At 56.3% G+C, this 23,420-nt stretch overlaps 3 protein-coding genes and 1 long non-coding RNA gene across 5 annotated transcripts; 1 reads left to right on the top strand and 3 right to left on the bottom strand.

The window, feature by feature from the left end:
* Positions 1–1,565: 1,565 nt before the first annotated feature.
* On the bottom strand, positions 1,566–8,184 carry LOC118967367 (uncharacterized). Its single transcript, XR_012132746.1, has 3 exons — positions 7,835–8,184; positions 5,905–6,033; positions 1,566–1,767 (listed from the first exon to the last, which is right to left on the bottom strand). It is a non-coding gene; the product is annotated as an uncharacterized lncRNA (long non-coding RNA).
* Positions 8,185–8,342: 158 nt separating this feature from the next.
* Positions 8,343–14,296, bottom strand: APOA4 (apolipoprotein A4). The gene is made up of 3 exons (XM_017654114.3): positions 10,692–14,296; positions 10,203–10,329; positions 8,343–9,466 (listed from the first exon to the last, which is right to left on the bottom strand). Exons 1-3 carry the CDS (start codon positions 10,738–10,740, stop codon positions 8,500–8,502), a joined length of 1,143 nt encoding a protein of 380 aa, XP_017509603.3. The 5' UTR covers positions 10,741–14,296; the 3' UTR covers positions 8,343–8,499.
* Positions 14,297–15,621: 1,325 nt separating this feature from the next.
* Positions 15,622–18,224, top strand: APOC3 (apolipoprotein C3). 2 transcript variants are annotated; one of them, XM_017654122.3, is made up of 5 exons: positions 15,622–15,767; positions 16,055–16,170; positions 16,394–16,461; positions 16,613–16,736; positions 17,658–18,224. In XM_017654122.3, the coding sequence occupies exons 3-5, from the start codon at positions 16,407–16,409 to the stop codon at positions 17,776–17,778; spliced, it is 300 nt and encodes a 99-aa protein (XP_017509611.2). In that variant the 5' UTR covers positions 15,622–15,767; positions 16,055–16,170; positions 16,394–16,406; the 3' UTR covers positions 17,779–18,224. The 2 variants fall into 2 exon arrangements, with proteins under 2 accessions (XP_017509611.2, XP_017509610.2); XM_017654121.3 differs by lacking the exon at positions 16,055–16,170 and having other exon boundaries at positions 15,676–15,767.
* Positions 18,225–20,241: 2,017 nt separating this feature from the next.
* APOA1 (apolipoprotein A1) lies at positions 20,242–22,095 on the bottom strand. The gene is made up of 4 exons (XM_017654115.3): positions 22,017–22,095; positions 21,764–21,826; positions 21,449–21,602; positions 20,242–20,937 (listed from the first exon to the last, which is right to left on the bottom strand). Exons 2-4 carry the CDS (start codon positions 21,804–21,806, stop codon positions 20,334–20,336), a joined length of 801 nt encoding a protein of 266 aa, XP_017509604.2. The 5' UTR covers positions 21,807–21,826; positions 22,017–22,095; the 3' UTR covers positions 20,242–20,333.
* Positions 22,096–23,420: the final 1,325 nt, after the last annotated feature.

Here is a 23,420-nt window from a genome sequence, read left to right as displayed (position 1 = left end):
CAGCTAAATTGGAATCAGTGGCTAAGACTCTAGGGGAATGAGTGCATCACAGAGCCTTCATGATCTTTGATGTTATTTCTGTGGACTTCCCGATAAGCATAGAAAATTAAATGCATGTATCTAATTTCACTTTTTTATGAAAGTTCCCTGAAAAGATTTTTTTCGGAAAAGATGTAGACCCATAGGGACAAGTAGAATTAAAGAAAGGACCACAGCAAAATTTTGAAAGCTAGAAAGCAGACAGACCACTTGCAACTAATTTAGCAGGCCTGAGACAGCCAATCTTAAGTTGGCACTGAGAAAAATGAACTGCAACCTGGTTTACTGCTCTGAATTTGCAAAAGGTTAAGGAATTGTAGCCCATCCTGCTAGCCCACGTTGCAGCTGTGTGTGAATTAGAGCTAGGCTCCCCTTTCCCAAGATACACTACAGACATCTGCCAGAAATTTGTCATAATAAATATACAATTCCATAATGCCTGCAGTGTGACAAAGGTGGCCTCAGACTTGTGCAGTGCACAGCTTATACAGCCATATATAACAGCCCTGAACTAGAAGCACCAGGTACCACTGAAAGTAGACGTGAATGAGGAAGCTGTTGTCAAATATGAAAGACTGGTTGAAACTATTTACAAAGCAGGTAAAACCTTAGCTCCTCTCTCTCATCTTGGCAGAAGCCTGGAGGTCTGTTCTCTGGACAGGGAAAGACTGAAGGTCTATACAAGGATAATGACAGGCCGAGTTGAGGACAGGATTACTGTAGTAGAAATAGGAGGATTAAATCAAAATAATATGCCCTCTGAATGCTGGAGTCCCATTCTGCTTCTCCCACTTGGCCCTGGGACCACTGATATCCAGGTTTTTACTTTCCATGCAGGAGGGTGAGAGAAACTTCCTTTGGAAACATGACCAGCTCAAAAGGAGAGACCTAAGTATTTTTACATTGGAGGTTCTCCCACTGAACATTCCAGTGGACCACCCAACAATGAAGCTCAGAGTCAAGAAGTACTACTCATGCACATGGAATTTCAAATCATCTTTAAAATCCTCTTCAAGTTAAGCAGACAAGTGAAAGGTTACCAGTAATTTGAGGAAAGATCCTAACATGAGAGATAGAGATCAAAACAAACATTATAAAAGGAACTTGAAGAAAACTAAGACTATACATAAAGAAAACCACTTAAAAGTACCATTAATATCATCAGATAGTTAAAGGAATATATTATATTGATGAAACAAGAACAGAATACTACAAAAGAGTACACACAGAATTAAGAAAGAGGAGCTCTTGCAAATTAAAAACATGATGGCAGAAACAAGATGCTGAATAGAGGGTGAAGAAACCTCCCGTAAAAGGAGAGCATGCAGAGATGGAAGAAATGAGAGAAAAGGTGTTAGAAGACTCCTCAGGAAGGTTCTATCACTGGAAAAAAGATAAAGTTTCACCTTGAAACTGAAGTCATCACCTTGAAAACAGCTCAGCATTACTTGGTAAAGGTGAATATACATATATTGTACAAGTGATCAAGAAAAAAGATTCACTCAATTTATTCATTTAGTCAACAAATATTTATTGAGCATCTACTAATTTCTAGTCATTGTGTGAGGCACTGACCATACAGGAACAAACAAACCAGACAAGACTCCTGCCCTCTCAAAAACCATCCAAGATTCTTCAACTCAAAGCAGCTGTGAGGTATGGCACATCTCTGGCTCAGTTTTGTCCACAAGGTTGGGGTCCCATGCAAGGAGTCTCTGGGTGGATTTCCTGTGGGCAGCATGTGTGTATAAAGGGATTATAATTATTCTGCATTTCAGGAGAGGAGTAAAAATAAGACCAAAGCTGTATTGAGAAAGAACCAATTTAATTTTAATGCTCTTTAACAGAGTTGTCCAAAGATAGAATCAACTGTTTGGAGAGACGGTAATTTCGCTGTCAGTGGAGTTGTTCAATACTAAGCGGGATTCATTCACTCAACAGTTGAGTGGTGACTACATGCCAGGCAGTGTGCTAGGTTCTAAGCATTAGTTACATATTGATGCATATAAAAGAGTCACCCCAGAACTTAGTGTCCTATGATTTCTTACAATTTCTGTGGGTCAGTGGCTTCACTGTGTGGTTCTGGTTTAGGGTCTGTCATGAGGTTGCAGACAGGATGTTGCCTGGGCCTATAGTCATCTGAAGGCTTGACTGAGGCTGAAGGATCTGTTTCCAAGATGGCTCACTCATGTGGCCAGCAAGTCAGTCCTGGCTGTTGAGGAGGGCCTGCAGTTCCTCCCTGTGTGGGCTCCGCCACAGGGCGGCATGAGTGTCCTTACACCGAGGTGGCTGTCTTCCCTCAGTCCATGATTCAAGAGAAAGCCAAGTGGCAGCCACTCTGTCCTTTACAACCAAGCCTGGACAGGCATAAGCCACGATTCCCATAGGAGCCTACTGACACACAGGCAGTTCTCTTCAGCATAGAGGGACCCCGCAAGGGTGTGGACACTACAGATGAGTGTCAGTTTTGGAGCCGTCTGGGAGGCTGGCTACCACACTCCATAAACACAGTGGTGAACCAACTAATGGGGTGCCTGCTAGTGTAGAGTTACAACCATCTGTTAGGGAAGATGTCAAAGGGATTGGACTGAGAGACAAAGGTTCCCTCCAACCCTAATGTCCTGTGATTTTGTGTTTCTAGGTCCTTGTTCTATAGTCACCGTATCACCAATCCATCATCTCAGAACCAGTAGCTCGAATCCTCATGCCTCTGACATGGGGAACTCTGGGCTCTCTGGGCTCCTCCCTGTGTCACACAGTGAGATGCCCATGGTCCCCCCCTTTGTGCTCCCATACACAGAAGTCTCCAGGTGGCCCGACACTTGTTTCTCTCCCCAGAGCATGTCACTGCATGTGCTCCCCGACCTGGAGCACAGGGTGTTCTATGATAAAGCCAGGAGCACACAGTGTCCCCATGCAGGAAGTGGTTTTGACGTTGCAGGGATGACCCTTCCGCAGCAGCAAGGCCCCATGGGTATGAGAGGAGAATGGGCCCCCGGGCCCCTCCCTTTGCCCTGTTGTGCTTTCTTGTCTCCAATCTGGACCATTCCAGATACCAGGGACCTCAGGGGTAGTGACCCCTCTGACGTTCTCAGATGACTTCTGACCTTTGAGCTTTGGGGATGGGTACAGGGTTGTGGCTAGCCTCTCAGCCTGGCCCACACCAGTACTGGCTGACACGCCTTTGGGGCACTCACCTATGCCCACAGAAAAGTCCATATGCCCATGTCACCTGCGGAGCCAGAGGCAGCAGGGGAGCTTCATGCCTGAAACCGTGCTGGGTTTTGGGGGAACCATTTGGAGATACTGATGTGGGCTATCCCAGAGCCCAGGAAATGCCCTTCCCTGGCATCCACAGAAGACACTCCATTCACGATTCTCCTGTGTTTAACTGCTTTACTCATGCCAAGTGGCAAAGACTGGATCCCAGAGAGGCTCTGGTGAATATTTACTTACTTACTTATTTCTAGTTGTTAAAGTAATACTATTAGGATGGCTATTATTTCAAAAAATAGAAAATAACAGGTGTTGAGGCAGATGGGGAGAAGCAAAACCTTGTGCCCTGTTGGTGGGGATGTAAAATGGTGCAACTGCTATAAAAAACAATATGGCCTCATGAGTTAGACATGGAGTGACCACGTGGTCTGGCCACTTCACTTCTAGGTATATATACACAGAAGACTTGGGAGCAGGCCTTGAAGAGATATTTCTACACCTATATGCACAGCAGCATTATTCACAATACCAGAAGGTGGAAGCAAACCAAGTGTCCATGGACAGATGGGTGGATAAACATAATGTGGTATATATAGATATATGGCGGAATATTACTCAGCCTTAAAAAAGAAGGAAATTCTGATGCATGCTACAACATGGGTAAATCTGGAAGACATCATGCTAAGAGACATAAGCCAGACACAAAGGGGCAAATATTGTATAATTCCACTTACGAGAGTGTAAGTGCCACTTACTTAGAGTAAGGCAATGCAAATTCATAGACACAGAAAATACAATGGAGGTTGCTAAAGACTGGGGAGGAGAGGGAATTGTTGAATGGGTTGGAGTTTTAGTTTGGAAAGACGAAAAGGTCCTGAGGTAGATGGTGGTGATGGTTACACAAGAATAGGATTGCACTAATGTCACTGAACTGTACACTTAAAAATGGTTAAAATGGTACATTTTATGTGACATAGGCTTTACAATAAAAAAAAAAGTACTACTAAATTCCTCAAAAAGTTAGGCAAGGAAGTACCATAGAATCCAGCAATTCTGCTCCTTGATACATACTCAAAAGAGCTGACAACAGGGACTCAAACAGATATTTATACACACTCACGTTCACAGCAGCATTATCCCAACAGCCCTCAGGTGGAAGCAAGCCATGTCCATAAACTGATGCCCGGATAAACCAAAGATGGTATTTCACACAGTGGAATATTGCTCAGCCATAAAAAGGTGCCAATTACATGCCAATCTTGAATAGGTCAAGTCACTGAGACAGAAAGTAGACTGGAGATTCTGAGGGGCTGCAGTGGGCTGGTGGCACTGGGCCCCGCCTGATGGATGAATACAGAGCCTCTGTTTGGGGCGATGAGGCCACAGTGGTGGCGGCCATACAACATTGTGAATGTAACTGATGCCACTGAACACTTTAAAAAGGCTTAAGTGTCAAATTTTACGTTATAAACATTTTACCACAGTAAAAAAATGAACATCTTAAAATCCTAACACTATGTAATCACATAAAGTAGAAAGCGAAATCTTACCCTCTTGACATGAGCTCTGGTGAATTTACTGCCTAGACTTCTGTATTTCTTTCTTCCATGTGAGCCAGATGTTGGGATTCAGAGGAGACTGGGCAGAAGCCACCTGCCCTTGTGTAGTGGCTGGCCCCCCTTCTCAATGGGGGGTCTCGGGAGGGCTATGCTTCTCCTCATTACACCAGGCTCACCCTAGAGGCACCACAGCTTTGTAGTTAAAAGTAAGATTCTGTAGCTGGATGGCCCCCGGGCTCCAGTCTCAATTCACCACTTGCTGGGTATGTACCTCGCCCTTCTGAACTGTCTTTTTCCTCGCCTACTGCATCTTGGACATCCCACTCTATTGCGAGGATTACATCAATCAAGGGGTGCACATATCCTGTTTTTTACAAGCACCTGCGCTCATGAGCAGAGGGCGGCAGCTTTATCATCATGCCTGTAGGAGTTCTGCAAACTTCTGCCACCAGACATTCCTTATTAAGCATAATTTGTGGGCAGGGGAGAGCAGAGGGCTTTAGCTTCCCTTGTATCCCTGACCCCCCTTGTCGTTACCACCTCAAACACCTGTACAGGGGATGCACAGAACAGCGGCGCCATCTCTGTTTTACGCTCTGCTTCCAGCCAGCTCCTCAGGGTCCCCTCTTTAGCAGGCAGCATGGACTGCCCAATACAATTCCCTGAGAGGAATTCTAGGCCTAGTTGTTGAATTAACAGATGTTTCACCTCCTTAGACAGTCACACACAAAGATGCATGTGTTTTTTAATGGGGTACTATAATGCATAATATTCAGGACCTTGCATTTTTTTTTCTTGAAATATCTTAGACATCTTATATAAACAGATGCCCCAAACCAAATCGCATTTTTCTGGGACTCAGAGCCTCACAGGAGACCTGAGCCCGGTTGTCAGAGCACCTCTGGGATGGGTGGAAAGGGCTGACTGCCTGAGCTGGGCAGCCCACGGCCACCTCCAGGTCTCCTCAGGGGCCCCACCGTCTTGGCTGCCAGAGATGTCCCTTGGGGTGACTGAGGCAAGGAGACCCCTCACCCTAGCTTAGAACAAAAGAGGAAGACAGAACCAGCCCCAGGCAGACTAATCAGCATACCTCAGGCAAACGGAGACCAGCTGGAACAGGCCTGGGATGGGGCACGCTTCCAGGCGCCAAAGCAGAAGTCAGCGCAGCAGAGAAGGCCTGTCGGTGAACGTGCTGAATTGCTATCCACAGAAACCTATTCTAGAAAATTCAAGCAAAAAATGAGTTTGTTCAAATACTTCTGGTCATTTCCAGGACATGACTTTCCATGTCCCCCGCTAGAGTACTTGGTTTGGAAAATAGACAAGAATAAGGCAAGTTAAGGGAGAAACATGGCCGTACTCATGCACAAAGCTAGCCCCATGGGGATGGCTCGGAGGCCACTGCTGAGCCAGGGCAGTCCGGTGTGCCCAGCAGCCCCTGCCAGCACAGCCCAGGATGGAGCCTCCAGCCTGGCTGCAAACCGGTTTCCCACTGCCTCTGCCTATCCCAGACTCCCCGTTTCTTCGCACCAGCTCTGTAGTCTAGGTCCGGGGCCTTACCTGGTTTGCTGATTAGAGGCCCTGTGCTTACACCCTAGAGGAAGGTTGCTGGGAGGCAAGAGGCTGGCCTCTCGTGGGAGGCGGACTTTGATACCCATCAAGACTCCTAAGTGGGGAAAATCTTCAAACATAGCAGGGGAGTTTCAGAGGCTGTGTAGCCAAAAGTGACACCACTACAATGCACACCTGCTAGGCCAGGGACCCAGGGGACTGAAGACCAGGATAAATCTTGCTGTAGGAGAGAAGGCATTCCTCACCCCATGGGACAGGGGCCACTGCAGGACCCTCGGAGACCGGCAGGAGGGCCCTGGGGGTGCTGGGGAGACTGTCCAGGACTCACACTAAGAACAGTCTCTGGGACACACTGAGGCTCCCAGAGGGTCTGAGGGCATCTCTGAAGCTTCTGGACCCACTCAGAAACCTGCCCACCCTCTGCCCACTTCCTTTTAGCACCTCGTTCTGTTTGGTGCTTTCCTAAAACCAGCCAGTAAACCTCCAAGCGACTGGTGTCTTCGCAGGTAGGGTCTGCCCTCCCAGTAGGCCGGGTGTGCAGACGGTGGTGGCCTTACTGAACCAGAATATGAGAGTGAGGGCGGCTGGGCCGGAAGACACAGGGGTCTGCCCTTGCCCAGCTCTGGTGGCGAATTGGGGATAAGGAGTGAGCAGGGAGCGGAAACCACATTTCTTGGGCACCTACTGGACTACAGAAGCGGGTGCAGCAGTGCATGAACGGTTGCACGCGACCCCTGCCCCATATAGTGCAAAGGGCTTAACACGGGCCATTGTGTCAAACACACACAATGACTCTGTGGGCTGAGCACTGGTGTGATCTCTGTCTTTCCAAAGAGGTTGAATGATTGGCCCCAAATCACCCAGTAGTCAGTGGAAAAGCCAGGATTCAAATTAGGTTTGCCAGACTTCCAAATGTAATCCTTCCCAACAGGCGGGCTCTCAGGCTGGCACAGACCATGCCCGAGGGGCTCCTGTTCTGAGAGCACCCTGGGACAGAGGGACAGAAGGTTGGAGACCCCAGAACACTCTCCCAGGGCCCTGCCCACCCCCAGGGCATGTTCTGGGTGTTGGCAAGGAAAGCCTGCACCCTACTCTGGGAAGGAAAGGGGTGCCAGGCTGGACTCGCAGACCTGGGGTCAGAGTCCAGCACATCAAGTCATTTGGGACAAAGTTTGAATTGGCTCTTTTCTGGGGCCTCCTCCTTGGGGCGTGGGAGGGGGGTCTGCGATTCCCGAGGGTCGGGGAGTGCCCTCTCCAGAGGTCGGGCTGATGAGTCTGCTCTGGGCCCAGCTCCTCCCACCCGCTGCCCCTGCCCCAGTGGCTGACAACCTCAGTCCCAGACGGGCAGGCCCTTTGCAGGAGGCCCCAGACAGAGCATACCAGGGCCCCTCCCACCACCTCGGGCCCCAGGGAGGGGCTCCATCCCATCTCCCAGAACTCATCCACACCTCCAGGCTGAATTCCTCAACGCGGACACCATGGGTTTAGGAGTCAAAAAATTTCTGAAATAAGCATGAATGGATTTTATAATGGGGGTGAGGTAGGGTGGAGCGGAATAAACCAAAATTCACACAAATGTTAAAGGTGCAGAAAAGCTTATGTAAGGAGGGACAGCGTCCCCTGCCACGCCACGAGCTCCCCAAAGCCAGGGACCATGTCCTGCTTACCTCAGTGCTGAGGACAGTGGCTGGCACACTGAGGGCTGTCAGTAAATATTTGTTGGCTTAGTGAATCTAAGTGGGTTGCATATTTTGTCTTTGGATAACATGTGACGCCTCTTGCACCTCCCCCCGGCGCACCCCCACGCCCCTCTCTGCACACCCCGCCCTCCCCCTCCTGCAGTCCCGTGTCCCCAGTGCTTGGTGTCCCTCAGAGCACGCCCTGCAGCCCCTGCTACGCTTTGCCAAGTTCTGCTCTCATCCCCAGCTCAGGCCCCACAACTCTGGCACCAGCCTGGGCTAGTTCTTCAGCTTTATTGAGTAGCAAGAGGTCGTGTCACTTTCCACTGGACATGCGTCCTCAAGCTTGTACAAGAACTGCTTTGGGACCGACAGACAGACAGGTGGCCGGGTGGGGCAGGTGTCCAAGGTGGGGCGTGAGCTGCAGGGGCAGCTCAGCTCTCCTGGGGGGTGGGAGGCTGCTGGAGCTCGGGAACGGGCTTGTCTTGGCCCTCTTTCTCCTGGAGGGCGCTGAAGAAGGAGTTGACCTTGTCCCTCATATCCTTCTCCAGGAAGCTCAGGTGGCTCTCCACGTCCCCCGCGTAGGGGCCCAGCTTCTGCCTGAGCTCCTCCACCTGCTGCACCAAGGCCCTGTTGAAGGTCTCGCCGTAGGGCCCCACGCTGCGGCGGAACTCCTCCACCTGCTGGTCCAGGTGGCCGCTCAGCTCGGCCAGCGACCTCTGCAGCCCCTCGGTGTTGCCCTTCAGCTTGTGGCGCACCTCCTCCGCCACGGGCACCAGCCTCTGCCGCAGCTCGTCGGCACGGCCGGCGATGCTGGCCTTCAGCTGCTCGGCGTTCTTCTTCATCTGGAAGGCCAGGCCCTCGAGCTGGTGGTTGAGCTTCTCCTGGACGTCCTTCGCGTAGGGCGCCAGGCCGCGGCGCAGCTCCTCCACGTTCTGGTCGATCTTCACCTTGAGCTCCTCAGCGTAGGGTGTGAGCTGCTTCTTGAGCTCCTCCACGTTCTGGTCGATCTGGGCCTTGAGCTCGTCGGCGTAGGGCGTCAGGGAGGCCTGCAGGGAGCCCACGTTCTCGCGCACCACGGTCTCCATGCGCTGCGCGTAGGGGCTCAGCCGGCGCCGCAGCTGCTCGGCCTGCGTGTTGACCTGGGCGCGCAGCTCGTCCGCGTAGGGCCCCAGGCGCTGCTTCAGCTCACGCACGTTGTCCCCGATCTGCTGGCTCACCTCGTTGGCGTGGGGCAGCAGCCGAGCCCGCAGCTCCTCCAGCTCCTTGCCAATCTCCTCCTTCAGCTTCTCCGAATCCCTGGCCAGGCGTTCGTGCAGCTCTGTGGCGAAGGGCACCAGCTGCTTCTGCAGGCCTTCGGTGTAGGCGTTCACCTCCCCAACTTTGTCCTGGAAGAGGGCGCTGTGGGGGACGGACACGAGGGGCCACCATTACACTGGGCATGGCGTGCCAGGCCCTCATCTCCTCTTACACACGCGGCCTAGGAGCGGTGAGTGTTCAGGGCACTGAGTTCACCCCTCTTTTCCCGGTGGATTGGATTATGACTTGGAAGAATGGCTGTAACACCCAGCTGTTACATCAGATTTTATCTCTGAATCTCCCCCTGGGCTTGAATCACATTATGTACCTATTACGTGACCTGGAGTAGCTTGCTCTCCCCTCCGTATCTATAAAGCAAGACAGGTGGACTTTGAAGCCCCCCCCCCAGCTCAGGAGTGCTGTGACGTCAGTCACACGCTCTAGCAGGATGTTATGCCCACACCTCTGCCAGGCTCTTCCAGCAGCACAAGGTCCTGGTTTCCTTGCATGTGCCCATCCTCACAGGCTCCCCATATATCCCCACCTCCCTGCCCACGACTACACAGGGGCCTGTCCTTCTAGAATGTGCGAGAACACAGCTCACACATTTCCCTCTCTTCCTGCCTTCCATGAGCTGCTGTGCTAAGATGTAGCCACAGATCACACTCTAGAAAATTAGAGCAGGAAGATGCCTTAGGGATTATTCAGTCCAGCCTCCCTGGTTGCACACCTGGATCCCGGTGACCTCAGGGACACCCCCTGAGTTAGAGGCAGGGCATTGTGAACTGAGCTCAACCCTTGCCGAAGCATTGCACGGCCTTTAAGAAGCCCCTCTTACTTGAGCTGTTGGGTGAGCTCCGACTTCTGGAGGTGCTCCACAGCCTCCTTGGCATTGTCACTCAGCTGGCTGAAGTAGTCCCACACCACAGTGGCCACCTGGTCAGCACTGACCTCAGGTTCAGCACCTGGGCAGGAGACAAAGCAGTTCTTGAGAACAGCCTCCCTCCTTGCCTCCGCGCACCAGCCCAGAGCTGCAGCCCCTGTAATGGTGGGGGCACCCAACCACTGACCTCCCCCTCTGCACTTGGCCAGCTAGAAGCCACAGGGGTGTGCCTAGCGCTGGTAGGGCACCCCTGCCCTTGGGCCTGCTGCTGCAGTCAGCCAGCCCTCCTGTGAGCCAGGCGGCAACTGGGTAGCTCGTCCCAGCTGGGGATGACAGGCCCTCGGAGTCTGCCCTCTTGCCTTGGCCCTGGACTCTCCGCCCTCCCGCACCCGGTACAGCAGATGGGTCCTGCCTGTGAGCCCCATCCAAGGGCAGCTTACTTACTGGTGACAGCCACGAGGGCCAGCGTCAGGACCACAGTCCTCAGGAACATTCTGGGCTCCTTGTTGGGCTGGAAGAATGTTATGCTGCCCTGAATCCTTGGATCCTTCTTGGAATCAGAGGGGCCGGAGAAGAGGTTCTCAGGCTGTGCCCCTGTCTATCCAACTGACTCAAGTTCAGAGTCAGACAGACATTTAAACCCCCTGCGAGGCTGCCCGCCCCACCTCCCTTTGCAGTGTGACTCCACGCTGGAAGGTGACACAGTCCCGGGACACCTCTTGGACTTTCATGACTCGAAGACAACGTGGAAGCTGACAGCAGACTGGGGCTTGGGAAGCAGCTATTCTGAGCTTGTGCCCCACCCAGTACTGAAGGGAGGGCGGGGCAGCCGCAAGCTGGGAGAAAAGAGGCCTAGGGGACTCCGGAGCCCCAGACTGATGCCCCAGAGGCCCTGCTGGCACCTCTTGGTCTGTACCAGGTGTGGGGGAGGTGCGGGGGGCAGAGTTCACACCTCCTCTATCTGGCACAGGGGAGAGAGTCCTCCCCCCCACACACACAGACCCCCAACTTCATCTCAGAGCACCAGACCCTGGTCTGGGACGCCCAGAGCCACAGGTGGGGGCAGTGAGCTAAAATCCGGGGCTCTCATCAAGATGCACCCAGAAGAGGAGGCCCTTGCAGCCTTTGGGCGGGTGGGCAGATGGGCAGGGCCCTGCATTGAAGGGGTTAATTGTAAGTGAGCATTGCCAGGCTGTGCTACCTCGGTCTAGGGATTCAGCTTGGCCTAGCTTGAATCTCAATTTCTCCTTTGAAAAATGGCCTTGTTGGGTATTTTAAATGGGATGTTGCTTATGAAAGGAGCAGTATAGGGCCTGTCACAGAGGAGGCACTGAACAATGCTGCTGGCATCAGTGATAATGTTGTTTTCCTGACTTGGACCAAAGCAGGCAGTGCAGTAGAGTGCTTACCCCTCCAGTAAGAGTGGTGGTTGGCCCCAGCCCTCTGGGGGTGTCAGGCGGGGCCGGCCTGGTCCTACCCACCGTCCCCCAAGCCACACTCCCGGGGCAGGAGCAGTCACCTTCTGATGAGGCGCAGGACCTGAGGCTCTCAGGGGACCACCCACGGCTGGACGGAGAGATGGTGGTAGTGCCCAGAAGGCCTTCTGCTTGGACTTCTAACATTCTCTACAAATGAACACGCACACAGTCACAGAAGGACATCCACCAAGCAGATGGCACGGCCTGCCAGCTTGGGCCCCTCGGTGGGACCTCACCACCCTAGTGCTATGGGACGATGTCCACCCACCCGACTCCACTATCTGCTCCCCTCCATGAGGGGAGTGCCCGGCACACAGGCAGGCTCCTGGCTCCTGCCATCAGATTAGACCACTGTTGCCAGCCCTGACTTACATGTCTCACTTTTTCATATACCAGAAGGCACGTGAGGTCCGTGGCTTTGAAAACAGCTGAAGGGCTTTCTGATGCTTGCATTCCTTCTGCAGGGTCCCACTCCCCTGCAGTGCCCATGGTCACCCCCCGTGTCAGGGAGCTACACCTCTCTGGAGCAACCTGTAGCATCTCACAGTGTTGTTAGGGGTTCAGATTCTGGAGTCAGACTCCTTGGATTTGTGTCTGGGCTGCCCACTTACTGTCTGTGTGCCCTTGGGCAAGTCTCTTAACTTCTCTGAGCCTTAGCTGCCTCCATGCGGCAGAGAATAGTACCTGCTTCCTGGGCTGTGAGGGCTCCATGAGATAATCTGTGTGATGCTGGGAACAGTGCCTGGCACATAGCGAGTGCTTGCCAAGCGTTAGCCATGTTTTACCCCCAAAGGCTTCCCCCTGCAACACCAACCCAGCATCCGGGCACAGTCCAGCCTGGGCTGGGTGCAAAGGCCAGCGCTAGCGCTCCCACCCCTTATCCCCACCAGTGATGAGGAGGGCAATGAGTCACGAAGGATGCCTCAGCTGTAGTTTGACCTCCTGGATTCAGTCTCAGCAGCAGGTGCCATCAGCATGTGGCAGGTTCAGAGGTTGCCGGGCGTACACACAGGGGAGTGTCTGTGTCTATCGGAACACGTCTCAGAGCACCCGCCAGGACATGAACAGATTCACATAGGTGTGCAAGTACTTTAGCCATCTGTGGGCTCAAGGCTAAGGCATGTGGCCTAGGGACTGGCATAGGCCTATGTGGGTACCCACAGCCACAAGGTGGGTGGGCTGCCTCCCATGTGGTGAGTGGGGTGCCACTGACGAACGCATGTGTTTCCTGAGGACTGTGGGCATGTTTGGTACCAGTCTGTGAGTGGGTTTGTGCTGAGGTCAGCAGAGAATGGGAGACCCTGCACCCAGCCTTAGAGGGTTCGTGCTGCTGCCGGTAAGAGCAGACTCTGCCCCCAGCTGGCTCTCCTTGGCATGTGTCTCCAGCAGGACCTGGCCCTGTGAGTCAGGGGATGGCCACACTGGTGGGTGCAAAGGCCTGTGTGGCGGTGGGTGAGTCATGTCCCTCCCTGAGCCTCAGTCTCCTTGTCTGTCCTGCTGCCAGACCTGATGGTCAACAAGGCAGTGAGGCTGGTAGCCCTGCATTACCTACAGCTGCTCTCCTGTCCACCCATGGGGATCAAGCCAGGGGCCAGCCCAGAGCTCAGAGTCAGGAGGGGAGAGCTCAGGACTAGACAGGGACAGGCAAGTCACAGGGACACGTGTCCCCACATATACTCCCAACTGGCCCCCTCCCAGGTCGGAACTACAGGGGGGCAGCTCCTGCTGTAAGAGGCCGGATCTGAGTGAGACAGTAGGAGGAACCGCCAGAGTGAAGAGGCCCGGTGAACCCAGTCAGGGCCACCCACCCACCTCGTGCAGCAGTGGGGATCCCCGAGGCTCATGCCCTGAGCCTCACTCAGACACAGGTAGCAGAGCCAGCCCAACCCCAGAGTCCCAGCCTCAGTGGCCAGGTCTCCTCTCCATCCTCCCCACCCACCACTGGACCCTCCTTAGAGTCGGCCTGCAGTCAGAGCCCAGAGCAGGGCCCTCAGGCCAGGGAAGCCGTGGTAGGAAGAAGGAGAATAAGGGAGGGGAGGCGGCTTAGGCCGGCCGCCGGGTGGGTCCCGGCCGAGACAGTCCCTGCAGAGCCCCAGCTGGGGCCGCCAGGAGGGGTTCAGGCCCTCAGATGGGCCAAGCCCTTTGGGAGAAAGGCCAGGCCTCACAGCATGCCCGGGACTCCCACTGCGACATCACCTCTGGGCTGAGAACAGGCTGGGACCAAAGGGGGAGGTGGGCACGGTTGCTCACCACCTTCCCAAATGCTCAAATCCTCCAGTGACCTCCTGATAACCTTCCTTCCCTCCCCCACCCATCCCCAAAGTCTGTGCTCAGGAAGAGATGGGAAACTGGTTTACTCTGAGGTGTGAGTGACGGATACATTTCCGAGGGTCTCATCTCTCAGCTCTGTGGCACCAGTGTAGGTGTTTGAAAGTCTGGATTCTGGCTCCCAGCAACCACTGATGGGCTGTGTGCCCTTGGGTACGTCTCTACCCCTGCGAGCCTTAGGTTTCTTTGTAAAATGGGGTTATTAATATCTACTTCCCAGGAATCTTACTATTTGCATTTTAACAGAATAAAAGTTGTAAGTCACAGGAATGAATCTCTAATAAAGAAATTTCAAGTCTCAGCTAGGGATGAAGAATTCTGAGAGGAGGGCCAGACCACGTTCTCAGGCCCCTGATTTCACACTGTGGGGTTGGCTGCTCCTTCCTGAGGGATGGCTGCCTGCCAAAAGTCCAGTTTCTACATTGGAGTCTCCTCCTGCCATCTGGTCGTGCTGTCCAGGGAAGGACGAGGTGTTTGTGGGGAGGGAGAAGGATGTGTCGAGCCCCTCCATGGACCACCACTTTGTACTTAACTCATTTGCTTTTCACCACAACTCCGGTGCATTGGTATCCTACCCATTTTACAGAGGAGAAAATTGAGTCTCTCAGATGTGAGCTCTCAGGCCCTGGGTCACATGAGCAAGTGCCAAAGCCATCATTTAAACCTAGGGTTTCTCGGGAGTCCTAAAGACAGTCCCCTGATCCTGCCATCCAGGCTCTGGTGCCCATTGTAGGCCCAGGGAACAGTGCACCCCAAAAAGGGGCCAGGCCTCTTCTGGGCAGCCAGCTGCCCCTGCACCCTGTGTGCCCTCGCCCCCCAGACTGGCCTCCCCACAGCCGCGGCTCCTCCCTGCTGCTGCCCAGCCAGCGGCCATGAGGGCTGCTGCCTGCATGCCAAGGACCCTGAGGCCAGAGGGAGAGGTGCTCTGGGCTGGGACCCAATCCCAGCTACGGTTTGGGGGGGGGGCCGCAGCTCCTGCCACAGGCAGCGTTATCAGTGGGTCCAGAGGGCAAGGGTACAAGGGGTAGGACAAAGGCCTTCGGCTCGGAATGGCCTCTGCCCTTCTACTACCAACCTCTGCCCTGGGCTCAGCTTGGGGAGGCTCCTGAGTAAGCGGCACCCTGGATCGGAGCCCAGGGATGGCGATGCTAGGAGGGGGGCTGTGTCAACGCACCTGTGCCACCCCTTCGTCACAGGCCTCTGCCCACAGGCCGCCAGTGACCTCAGTCAGGACACCCCCATCCCAAGCCCCTGGGGAGTTCCCAAGCTGAAGAAGCCCATCTGCCTCTCACCCCACCCCACCTTCCACCCCGCCTTCCACCCCATCCAGGCTGTTTTCAGGGCCTGGGGGCCGGGAGGGAGGGCCCTGAAGGCCAGAGGCCTCCCCTAACCCCCTGCCCCATCTCACCAGCCTCATCCTGGGGAGCCAGGCTGCTCAAAAGAAATGGGGTCTCTCCAGTTCCTGAGCCCCTCTGGGCTCTAGGGGTGGCAGGAGAGCATGTGGGCACCTGAAGCCTCTTAGAGATTTCCCAACTCTCCCGGCAGGCCTGGCTGATCTGGCCACCCTGCCTCAAGCCCTGGTCTAGACTGATCAATAGGTGACCTTTGCCCGGCTCACTGGGCCCTCGGTGCCCGCTGCCCTGGGGACAATATAAAACAGGTCAGAACCCTCTTGCCTACCCGCTCAGTTCATCCCAAGAAGCTGCTGCTCCAGGTAACGTACCCTGGGGAGTTGGGGGGAGGAGAGAGGGATGGAGAAGGGCAGGGGAGGGGTCGCAGGGGAGGGTCCCGGCCCAGCCCTGCCGCAAAGCCTGGAGGGGAGCTGCTAGAGCCAAGCAGGCTTTAGGGCTTAATGAGCAGCCTCCCAGCTCCGATGGCACCCTGGGGGAAACCGAGGCCCACGGGGCAGGTCACTGCCTGAAGCTACAGAGTGCAGTGGCAGAGCTGGGGCTGGAGGTGGCTCCAAATCTGCATGCTTTCCCCTCATTCTGCGCCTGTTAGGACTAGAAGAAGCCTTAGACACCCATCCAACTGCAGACAGAAACCCTGAGGCCTGGCGCGCAGGAATCTACCCCAAGTCACACAGCGTGTTAGTGGCTGAAACCAGGCCAGAACCTGTGCGTTGTAGTTCCTAGTCTGCTGGGGTTTCTGCTCATCCCGTCCCCCCTCTTGCCGCACCTGGAGCCCCCCCCCCCCGTCTGGGAGCCCCTCTCTCCCCATGTTAGCGAGGGGGGATGTCCTTTCTCCTCCTGGTTCGACCCAGCTCAGAGGCCACACCATCTCTGCAGAGGGCAGGGGGCTTGGGGCCTGGGGTCGCCCTCACTGGACCCTCCCCTGCAGGAACGAAGGTGCCATGCAGCCTCGGGTCCTCCTTGTCGCTGCCCTCCTGGTGCTCCTGGCCTCTGCCCGTAAGCAGCCTGTGGGGACTGGGCTAGGGACAGCCGTCTGCCTGCGGACCCATAAGGGGAGCCTCAGGGATCCCCGCCCTGATCGATGGCTGGGCAGGACCCAAGAGCCCCCCAGGGCTGATCCACCCACTCAGCTCTGCTCTCTTCACAGGAGTTTCGGAGGCTGAAGACGCCTCCCTTCTGGGCTACATGCAGGACTACATGCAACACGCCACCCAAACAGCCAAGGACGCGCTGAGCAGTGTGAAGGAGTCCCAGGTGGCCCAGCAGGCCAGGTACGCCCTCCCTTCCCCGCCCACCTGGCGCCGGCTCCCTCAGCTTTCACAGCCCCTGCCTGGGCACCCAGGGCCCGTGCCCCCTCAGCCTCCGCGTCCGCTCTGGAAACGGGGTTCCCACACAGGCCTTCCCTGGAGCGGCACCGGCGGGCTGCGTCCCTCCCACCCCAGCCTCTTCTCCATCCGCACTGCCGTCCCTCTTTTCCCCCAAGGTGGCCGTGGCCCTAAGGAAGCCCCTTTTAGCCTCCTCTCCCACAGCCCCCTGATCTCTGGCTAGGGATTAAGCTGGGGAGGCTCCGCTCACCCACTTTTGGCCTGGGGTGTGTGTGTTTCTGCCCCGAGAGCTTCGCCTCTCCCCACCCCCCTTCCCCATCCCGGCCACCACATCCTCGCCTGGCACTTACCCTTCAGAGGCATTCACAAATATTCTTGGTCCTCAGGCGCTGCCGTGGAATAGGCTTTATTTTCCCCATTTTGCAGAAGAAAATTGAGGCTCCCAGAGGTTAAGTGACCTGCCCCAGATCACACAGCTTCAATCCTCCAATGAGTTTCCAAATGGGAGGCTGCTTCCTTCTGCCCCACCCACCCACTCAGAGCCACCAGGTTGTAGGACTCCCAGGCGTCGAGAGAGATCTGCCTAGAACAGACCGAAGGCCCTGGCCCCACACTCAGTCACTGCTCCTCAGCCTGCCCCAGGCTGGGAGGGACACAGGCTGCTCTTGGGCGAGGGTCCCATCAGTGCCTTCGGCGTCTCTCTGGCCTGGGGTGGTGGCTGCAAGGGGTTCCTGCCCCAGGTCTCGGGGCCTTGCTGGGCGAGGTAGGGGTGGTGGTAGGGCAGCGGGATATGGTGGCCCAGGACTGCTGCCCCCACAGCAAGCTCCCACCCACCTTCCCCGCCTTCCCCTCCTGATGTCACTCCAGGGGATGGATGAGCGACAGCTTCAGCTCCCTGAAGGACTACTGGGGTGCCATTACGGACAAGTTCTCGGGGTTCTGGGATCCGACTGAGGCCTCACCAGCCCCAGCCTCTGAGGCTGCCTAAGACCTCCACCCCACAAGCCCGCCTGCCCAGCCGCCCTGCAGCCCCTAGAGCTGCCCCCAAGTCCGTTTCAAAGGGACAGCGTTCTCAGTGCCCCCCCACCCTGCCCCAGACCCAGCCCAGCCCCGGGCATGCTGTCCTCCCAATAAAGCTGCATGAGAAGCTGCCCTGAGTGGGACATCTGGCACATGCCATGCATGTCTGTGCACAGCAGTGGGCCGTAGCTGTCCTGTGGGTGGGCACTGGACTGACTCTGACTGGGGCAGGCCTGCGGCCGAGCCCTAGCCTGTGGTTAGCGTCTGGGTGATGCCTGGGTCTGAGTCTCTTCACCTGGAGGGTAGAATAACCTCACCTGCCCCACCTGCCTTGTCAGGTTTGTGTGGAAGAGCAAACAGGATAATAGGTTGACAATATTACTTGGATAAACTATCAAAAGCTGTGCAATCTGACTTGACCATGTGCTCTGTGGCGGGCACTGTGCCTGGCATTTTATCGGAGTTGAGACTGTGTGTGTGACTTGCACTACCGAGGCCGCCTGACCCTCCCACCACCCTTGAGGGAAGGAGGCTGATGGGGTAATTCTGGAATAAGATACAACTGGGCTCTGGGCTTGACCCCCCCGCCCCATCACTTAATACCAGCCTCAGTTTCTTATCTGTAAAGTTGGCACAACAATCCCCCCACCATTGCAGCTTTGTTGAATGAATGAATGAAATGAGATGGCACACAGCACCTGGCACACCAAAGGTGCCTGGTGAGTGGGTGTCACTGTTGCTATCGGCTGAGCAGATTGTCCCTTTGGGACAAGGATTGGAGTAGGGGATCAGTGTCCTGGGAAAAAAGAAGGAACCCAAGGTCACCCAACAGAGGCTGCTCCCCTTGTGTCCCCACCACCCAACAGATGCTCACGTCAAAGTTCCAGAACCACAGACTACTTGAGTAGACCCCCCACTCTTCCAGTGAAAAAACAGAGGCTCAGAAAGGTGAAAGCATCTGCCCAGTGTCACAGGGTCAGCAAATGGCAGAGCTGGACCTCAAGCCCAAGTCAGCGGCCGGTATTCTGCTCAGCTGACACAGAAACCAGCTTCATGCCAGGCGCTGCAGAGGGCTCCTTGGCAGATGTGGCGGCTTTACTGCACCCAGCCCCACCTGGAGACGCGTGCTCCCTCTCTGGAAATCCACCTGGGTTTCTCTTCTGGCCCAGCTGGGCCGGGGATCCCAGCATCCACACCTGGAAAGTGTTCTTGCCCGATCTGGGCTTGACCCCTGTTTGCTGCAGCTCCCAATGGTTAGGAGCTGAAAAGCCTGCTCCTTTATCCAAGAGTTGTTGAGGCGCCGGTGATGCAGGAGGGGTGGCTTATCTGGAGGTTGGCCCCAGGGGCCAAAGTCACTGCAGAGGCAGGAAGGCTCTGGGAACACATTGCGCCGCCCTGGGGATCTTGAAGCCACGTGCACGCACGTGGGGGTGTTGCGTACCTGAGTGAGGAGGGGGTGTGCACACCCATAGGAAGCTGAGTGCCTGGCCTCACAGTTTTTAAAAATCATGGATGCCTAGTGGCAGATGGGTCTAAAAAGAGCTACCTGGCCCATCCTGCTCTTGAACCTGGGCAAGCAACTTGGCATCCTCACTTCGGCTTCCTCATCCATGCCTGGCTTTCGTGGCAGTCTGAGGATCTGGGGAAGGATCCGTGGGATGATGCATGTGAAAGCATCGTGGAAATAAAAGTGTGCTAGTTTACCTGCAAGAGGTAGTGACTATTTCTCTGACTCCAACCAGAGCTAGGAGCTGGCGGAAAGAGGGGGTGGCAGGGCTTGGAGCCCTGGGGTGGTGGGCGGGTGGAAGGGGCCGTGTGGGAAGAGGCGTGCTGCCCTTGTGAGGAAAGGAGGGAAGTGCTGAAGCGTTTCTGTTATTAATAAAGGAGGAAGGGGCAAGCGCCAAGCTCCTCGTTTGAACCTGCCCAACTCCTTCCGGTGCCAGCGGCTCCTCGAGGCCCACGCCGGCCGGTCAAGAGCCAGAGGGCTGGGGGAGGCTCCTGTCCTCGGCCCGGTGACCACTTCTGGGGACAGAGACCCCGTCTCCCAGCACAGCCGCCCTCCTCAGACTGGGCTGCAGTCCTTGTCTGACCGTCACCAGCCACCTTGCTTTGGATCATCTGTTGCTTTGCCTGGTCCTTGGTTTCTTTGCTGTTGGCCCTTCCTCAGGGAAAGGGACTCCAGTGCCTCACTCGTAAGCCCGTCTGACAGGCCCTCCCCATCAGTCGAGGCCCCGAGAGGCCCAGGGTCAGAGTCGGCACGCTGCTGGCAAGTCAGCGGGGCGGTCCCCGCACCCTGGCCTGGGCGCCCCCTCCCCTGGCCCGCACCCTGCTGCCACTCTCCCAGCAGAGAATTTACAGGGTTTGGAGGACTATTCATTCTCTAAAAAATGAAAACCGAAGCTTTCAAAAACATACAACCCAACACATGCACCCCGCTTTGGAAAGGTTTATTCTACGAAACCAGGGGTCGAAAGGGGGAGCCGGCGGAGTGGGCCCCTGGGTCCCGGGGCGCGCGCGGGCGCCTCACTGGGCGGTCAGCTGCTTGGAGGCCTCGTCCAGCGCGTGCAGGAAGCCCACCTTGAGGCTCTCCAGCACGGGCAGCAGGCCCTGGCGCAGGTCCTCCAGCGCGGGCTTGGCCTTCTCGCTGAGCGCCGTCAGGTGCTCCGTGGCCTTGGCGTGGTACTCGGCCAGGCTGGCGCCGCCGTCCTCCTTGAGCGCCTGCAGCCGCTCGGCCAGGCGCTCCCGCATCGTGTCGCTGTAGGGTGCCAGCTGCGTGCGCAGGGTGTCCACGTGGGCGCGCACGCGGTCGCGCAGCTCCTCGCCCACGGGCTTCAGCTTCTCGTGCACCTCTATCAGCTTCTGGCGCGCGCCCTCGCGCAGCTCCTCGCCCAGCGGCGCCACCTTCTGCCGGTAGATCTCCACCTCCTCCTGCCACTTCTTCTCGAAGTCGTCTAGGTAGGGCTGCACCTTCTGCCTCACCTCCTCCAGGTCCTTGTCCAGCTCCTGCTTCAGCTCCTCCAACTCCTTCTCCAGTTTTACCCAGAACTCCTGGGTCACCGGGCCTATCTGTTCACTCACCTTGTTGAGCGTGCTGCTCAAGCTGTCCCAGTTGTCCAGGAGTTTCAGGCTGCAGGGGGGAGAGAGGAAGGGGTTCGGGGCTGGCCTCCCAGGCGCCCCGGACACCCTGGAGCTGCAGGCCCAGCGCCCCACCCCTCGGCCCCCCTCCCCCCCAGCGCCCCGTCCACCACCGCATCCCAGGAGCAAGAGAGACATGCACTGCATTTGGTGCCACCTCATCCGTCCCCAAAGCTGGGCCTTTTAGGGACCTTAGGGACCTTGTCCCTATGCTTCCGGCCCATTCCCCTCTCTGAGGCAGCTGTCCTGGTGGCTGGACAGGAGCAGAGGAGGTGGCAGAATGGGCAGTAGCTGGGTGCACTCGCAGGCATCGGAGCTGCGGTTCCTGACTGGGCAGCCGCATCTGTCCCGGGTTGGCGGCTGAGACCCTGCTTGGGGATCCCATTTCTGTTTTCCATCCAGGCCTTCCTAGGAATTCGGCCAGTCTGGCTTCTTCCTACAGGCCTCTCTGCCCCCCCCAAGGACCGGCAGCCCCTGCCCGAAGCCCCAGGCTGGGCCCTTACTTTAGCTGTTTTCCCAAGGCAGAGGCTTCAAACTGGGCCACATATTCTCTGCCGCCATCCTTGATTGCGTCCACATACACGGTGGCTAAATCCTTCACTTGATCCCAGGATGACCGGGGTTCATCGTGCTGCCAGAAGTGCCGAGCCTGGCTCCCTGTGGGTGGGAGGGCAGACCCAGGTCAGGCTGGCTCTGGGCTGAAATGGCAGGCAGAGGGTAGGCAGAGGGGCCGAGCAGGCAGTCTGGTCCCTGTGCCCAGGAGGGTGGGTCACAGCGGCCTAGGGAGGAGGACCCCCAGAGGCCCGGCAGCCACCTACCCGTGAGGAAGAGCACGGCCAGGGTCAGCACCACGGTCTTCATCCTGAAGGGGCAAGGACGGCCTGCAGAAGAGGGGCCTGGCTGAGTGGGGTGGGCCTCGGGCCCGCGCCTCCCTCGTTCTAGTCAGGGGAGGCGGCGGCGGGGCACAGAGAGGGCAAGGGCCTCGGTGTCCAGAGCCCAGCAAGGGGCGCAGCCCGGAGCCGGTACCGGAGGCCGAGCACCGCATGCTTGCAGGGTGGGGGGAGCGCTTACCTCGAGTCTCCAGCAGGCTGGGCAGCCAGAGCTCCCTGGCCTATTTATGGCTCCAGGCAGGGGCTGGGCGGGGAGGCTGATAAGCCCAGCCCAGGCCTTGCCGCTGTCCACTGGCCCTGGCGATGTGGAACTTAAGAGTTCAAGGATCAGCTCTGTCCCTGGGGTGGACAAACAGAGCGGGCAAACAGGAGGCTGCGGGGGCTGCGGGGCCAGGGGTCAAGGGATCAGGCGGGGGTCGGGGGGTGGCTGCAGGCCTGTCCCCCGGGCTGGGGTCAGCTGCATCATCCTCTCCTCCTCCTGGGGGATGCGTGCCTACCATTGTCCATTGTGCCAACTGGGCCAGGGCAGCCAGGGAGAGGACAGAAGGGAGCAAGAGATGCAAGCTGGCCAGTGACAGCCAGGACCCCTCCACCCAGGAGATGTCCCGCCCCACTGTCCCCTCGCATTCCAAGGAGATTACTTCACACCCGCCTTTCCCCTCTCCAACAAAGGCGGAAGAAAGGCGCCTGTGGGGCTGGGAGCTTCCTGGTGGGGGGTGCCCAGTGGCTCCCAGACTTCAAGTTTCAGAGACTGCTAACATTTCAAAACAAACTCTAGGGACCAACCCAGAGTTGCCAACTTTTAATTTGTCATGTAAAAGTATTACCACTGTCCCCCAATCTCTACCATCTACCATGACCCACACTTTAAAAAGGATGTTTTAATGCCACAATAGGGCATCTCTCAGAATAAATGAGTCACTTAAATTGGATATGTAGATTTTGTGTTGCCCTCTAGAACTGTGCCAATATTTGATGGCACACAGGTGAGAATAGGTACTGGCCCTGAGGGGTCACTGGGGTGGGGGCACGGCCTCCGGACTAGGAGGTGGCAGGAAACCCGGTTTCTCATTTCATTTTGCCTCCAACTCGCAAAATCCTGGAAGAGGCTTGTGGGCCGGCTATGTAAGGTCTCTGAGCCTCGGTTTCCTGTCAGTCACAAGGAGACCAGACAGGCAGGGGCTGCAGGAAGGCCCCATGACATCCTGTAAATGTAAGTGCTGACCGGGGAGGGACCTGAGTCACAGAACCTGTGAATGTCCAGGCTGATAGGGTTACAGGTGCGGAAGGTGGGGAAAGTGGAAGGAATTTGCCCAGTGTCTCTGGTGCTGCAGCAAGTTACAGGCAGGGCTGGACTTAGAACCCCACCTCTAGACTTTAGACGTGGCGCAGAAGTGGACCCTCACCACCTACCCAGGAAACGCCCTAGCGCCCTAAAACCAGCCCGGTGCTGCTGCCTGCCAGTCCTGGAGATCGGTGGGGCCCCAGGCCTCTCCCACTGAAGTCTGTCTCTGCCCTTCACCTCAAATAAAAGGGCTTTGTGGCTGGATAGGTCTGAGTCCCAGCTCTGCCACTCATTAGCTGT

Source organism: Manis javanica, chromosome 6 (genome assembly GCF_040802235.1).
Source record: "Manis javanica isolate MJ-LG chromosome 6, MJ_LKY, whole genome shotgun sequence".
NCBI lineage: Eukaryota > Metazoa > Chordata > Mammalia > Pholidota > Manidae > Manis > Manis javanica.
This window is presented reverse-complemented; position numbering and strand designations above follow the sequence as displayed.

Bases quoted from the DNA above. Each gene is read 5' to 3' on its own strand.
- APOA4 (XM_017654114.3), bottom strand. From the start codon at position 10,740: ATGTTCCTGAGGACTGTGGTCCTGACGCTGGCCCTCGTGGCTGTCACC. The intron at 10,330-10,691 runs GTAAGTAAGCTG...TCTCCTGCCCAG, and splicing joins GGCCCTCGTGGCTGTCACCA to GTGCTGAACCTGAGGTCAGT. The intron at 9,467-10,202 runs GTAAGAGGGGCT...CGTCCCCCACAG, and splicing joins GAGCTCACCCAACAGCTCAA to CGCCCTCTTCCAGGACAAAG.
- APOC3 (XM_017654122.3), top strand. From the start codon at position 16,407: ATGCAGCCTCGGGTCCTCCTTGTCGCTGCCCTCCTGGTGCTCCTGGCC. The intron at 16,462-16,612 runs GTAAGCAGCCTG...CTCTCTTCACAG, and splicing joins GGTGCTCCTGGCCTCTGCCC to GAGTTTCGGAGGCTGAAGAC. The intron at 16,737-17,657 runs GTACGCCCTCCC...ATGTCACTCCAG, and splicing joins CAGGTGGCCCAGCAGGCCAG to GGGATGGATGAGCGACAGCT.
- APOA1 (XM_017654115.3), bottom strand. From the start codon at position 21,806: ATGAAGACCGTGGTGCTGACCCTGGCCGTGCTCTTCCTCACGG. The intron at 21,603-21,763 runs GTAGGTGGCTGC...TCCCACCCACAG, and splicing joins GGCCGTGCTCTTCCTCACGG to GGAGCCAGGCTCGGCACTTC. The intron at 20,938-21,448 runs GTAAGGGCCCAG...TCCCCCCTGCAG, and splicing joins GCCTTGGGAAAACAGCTAAA to CCTGAAACTCCTGGACAACT.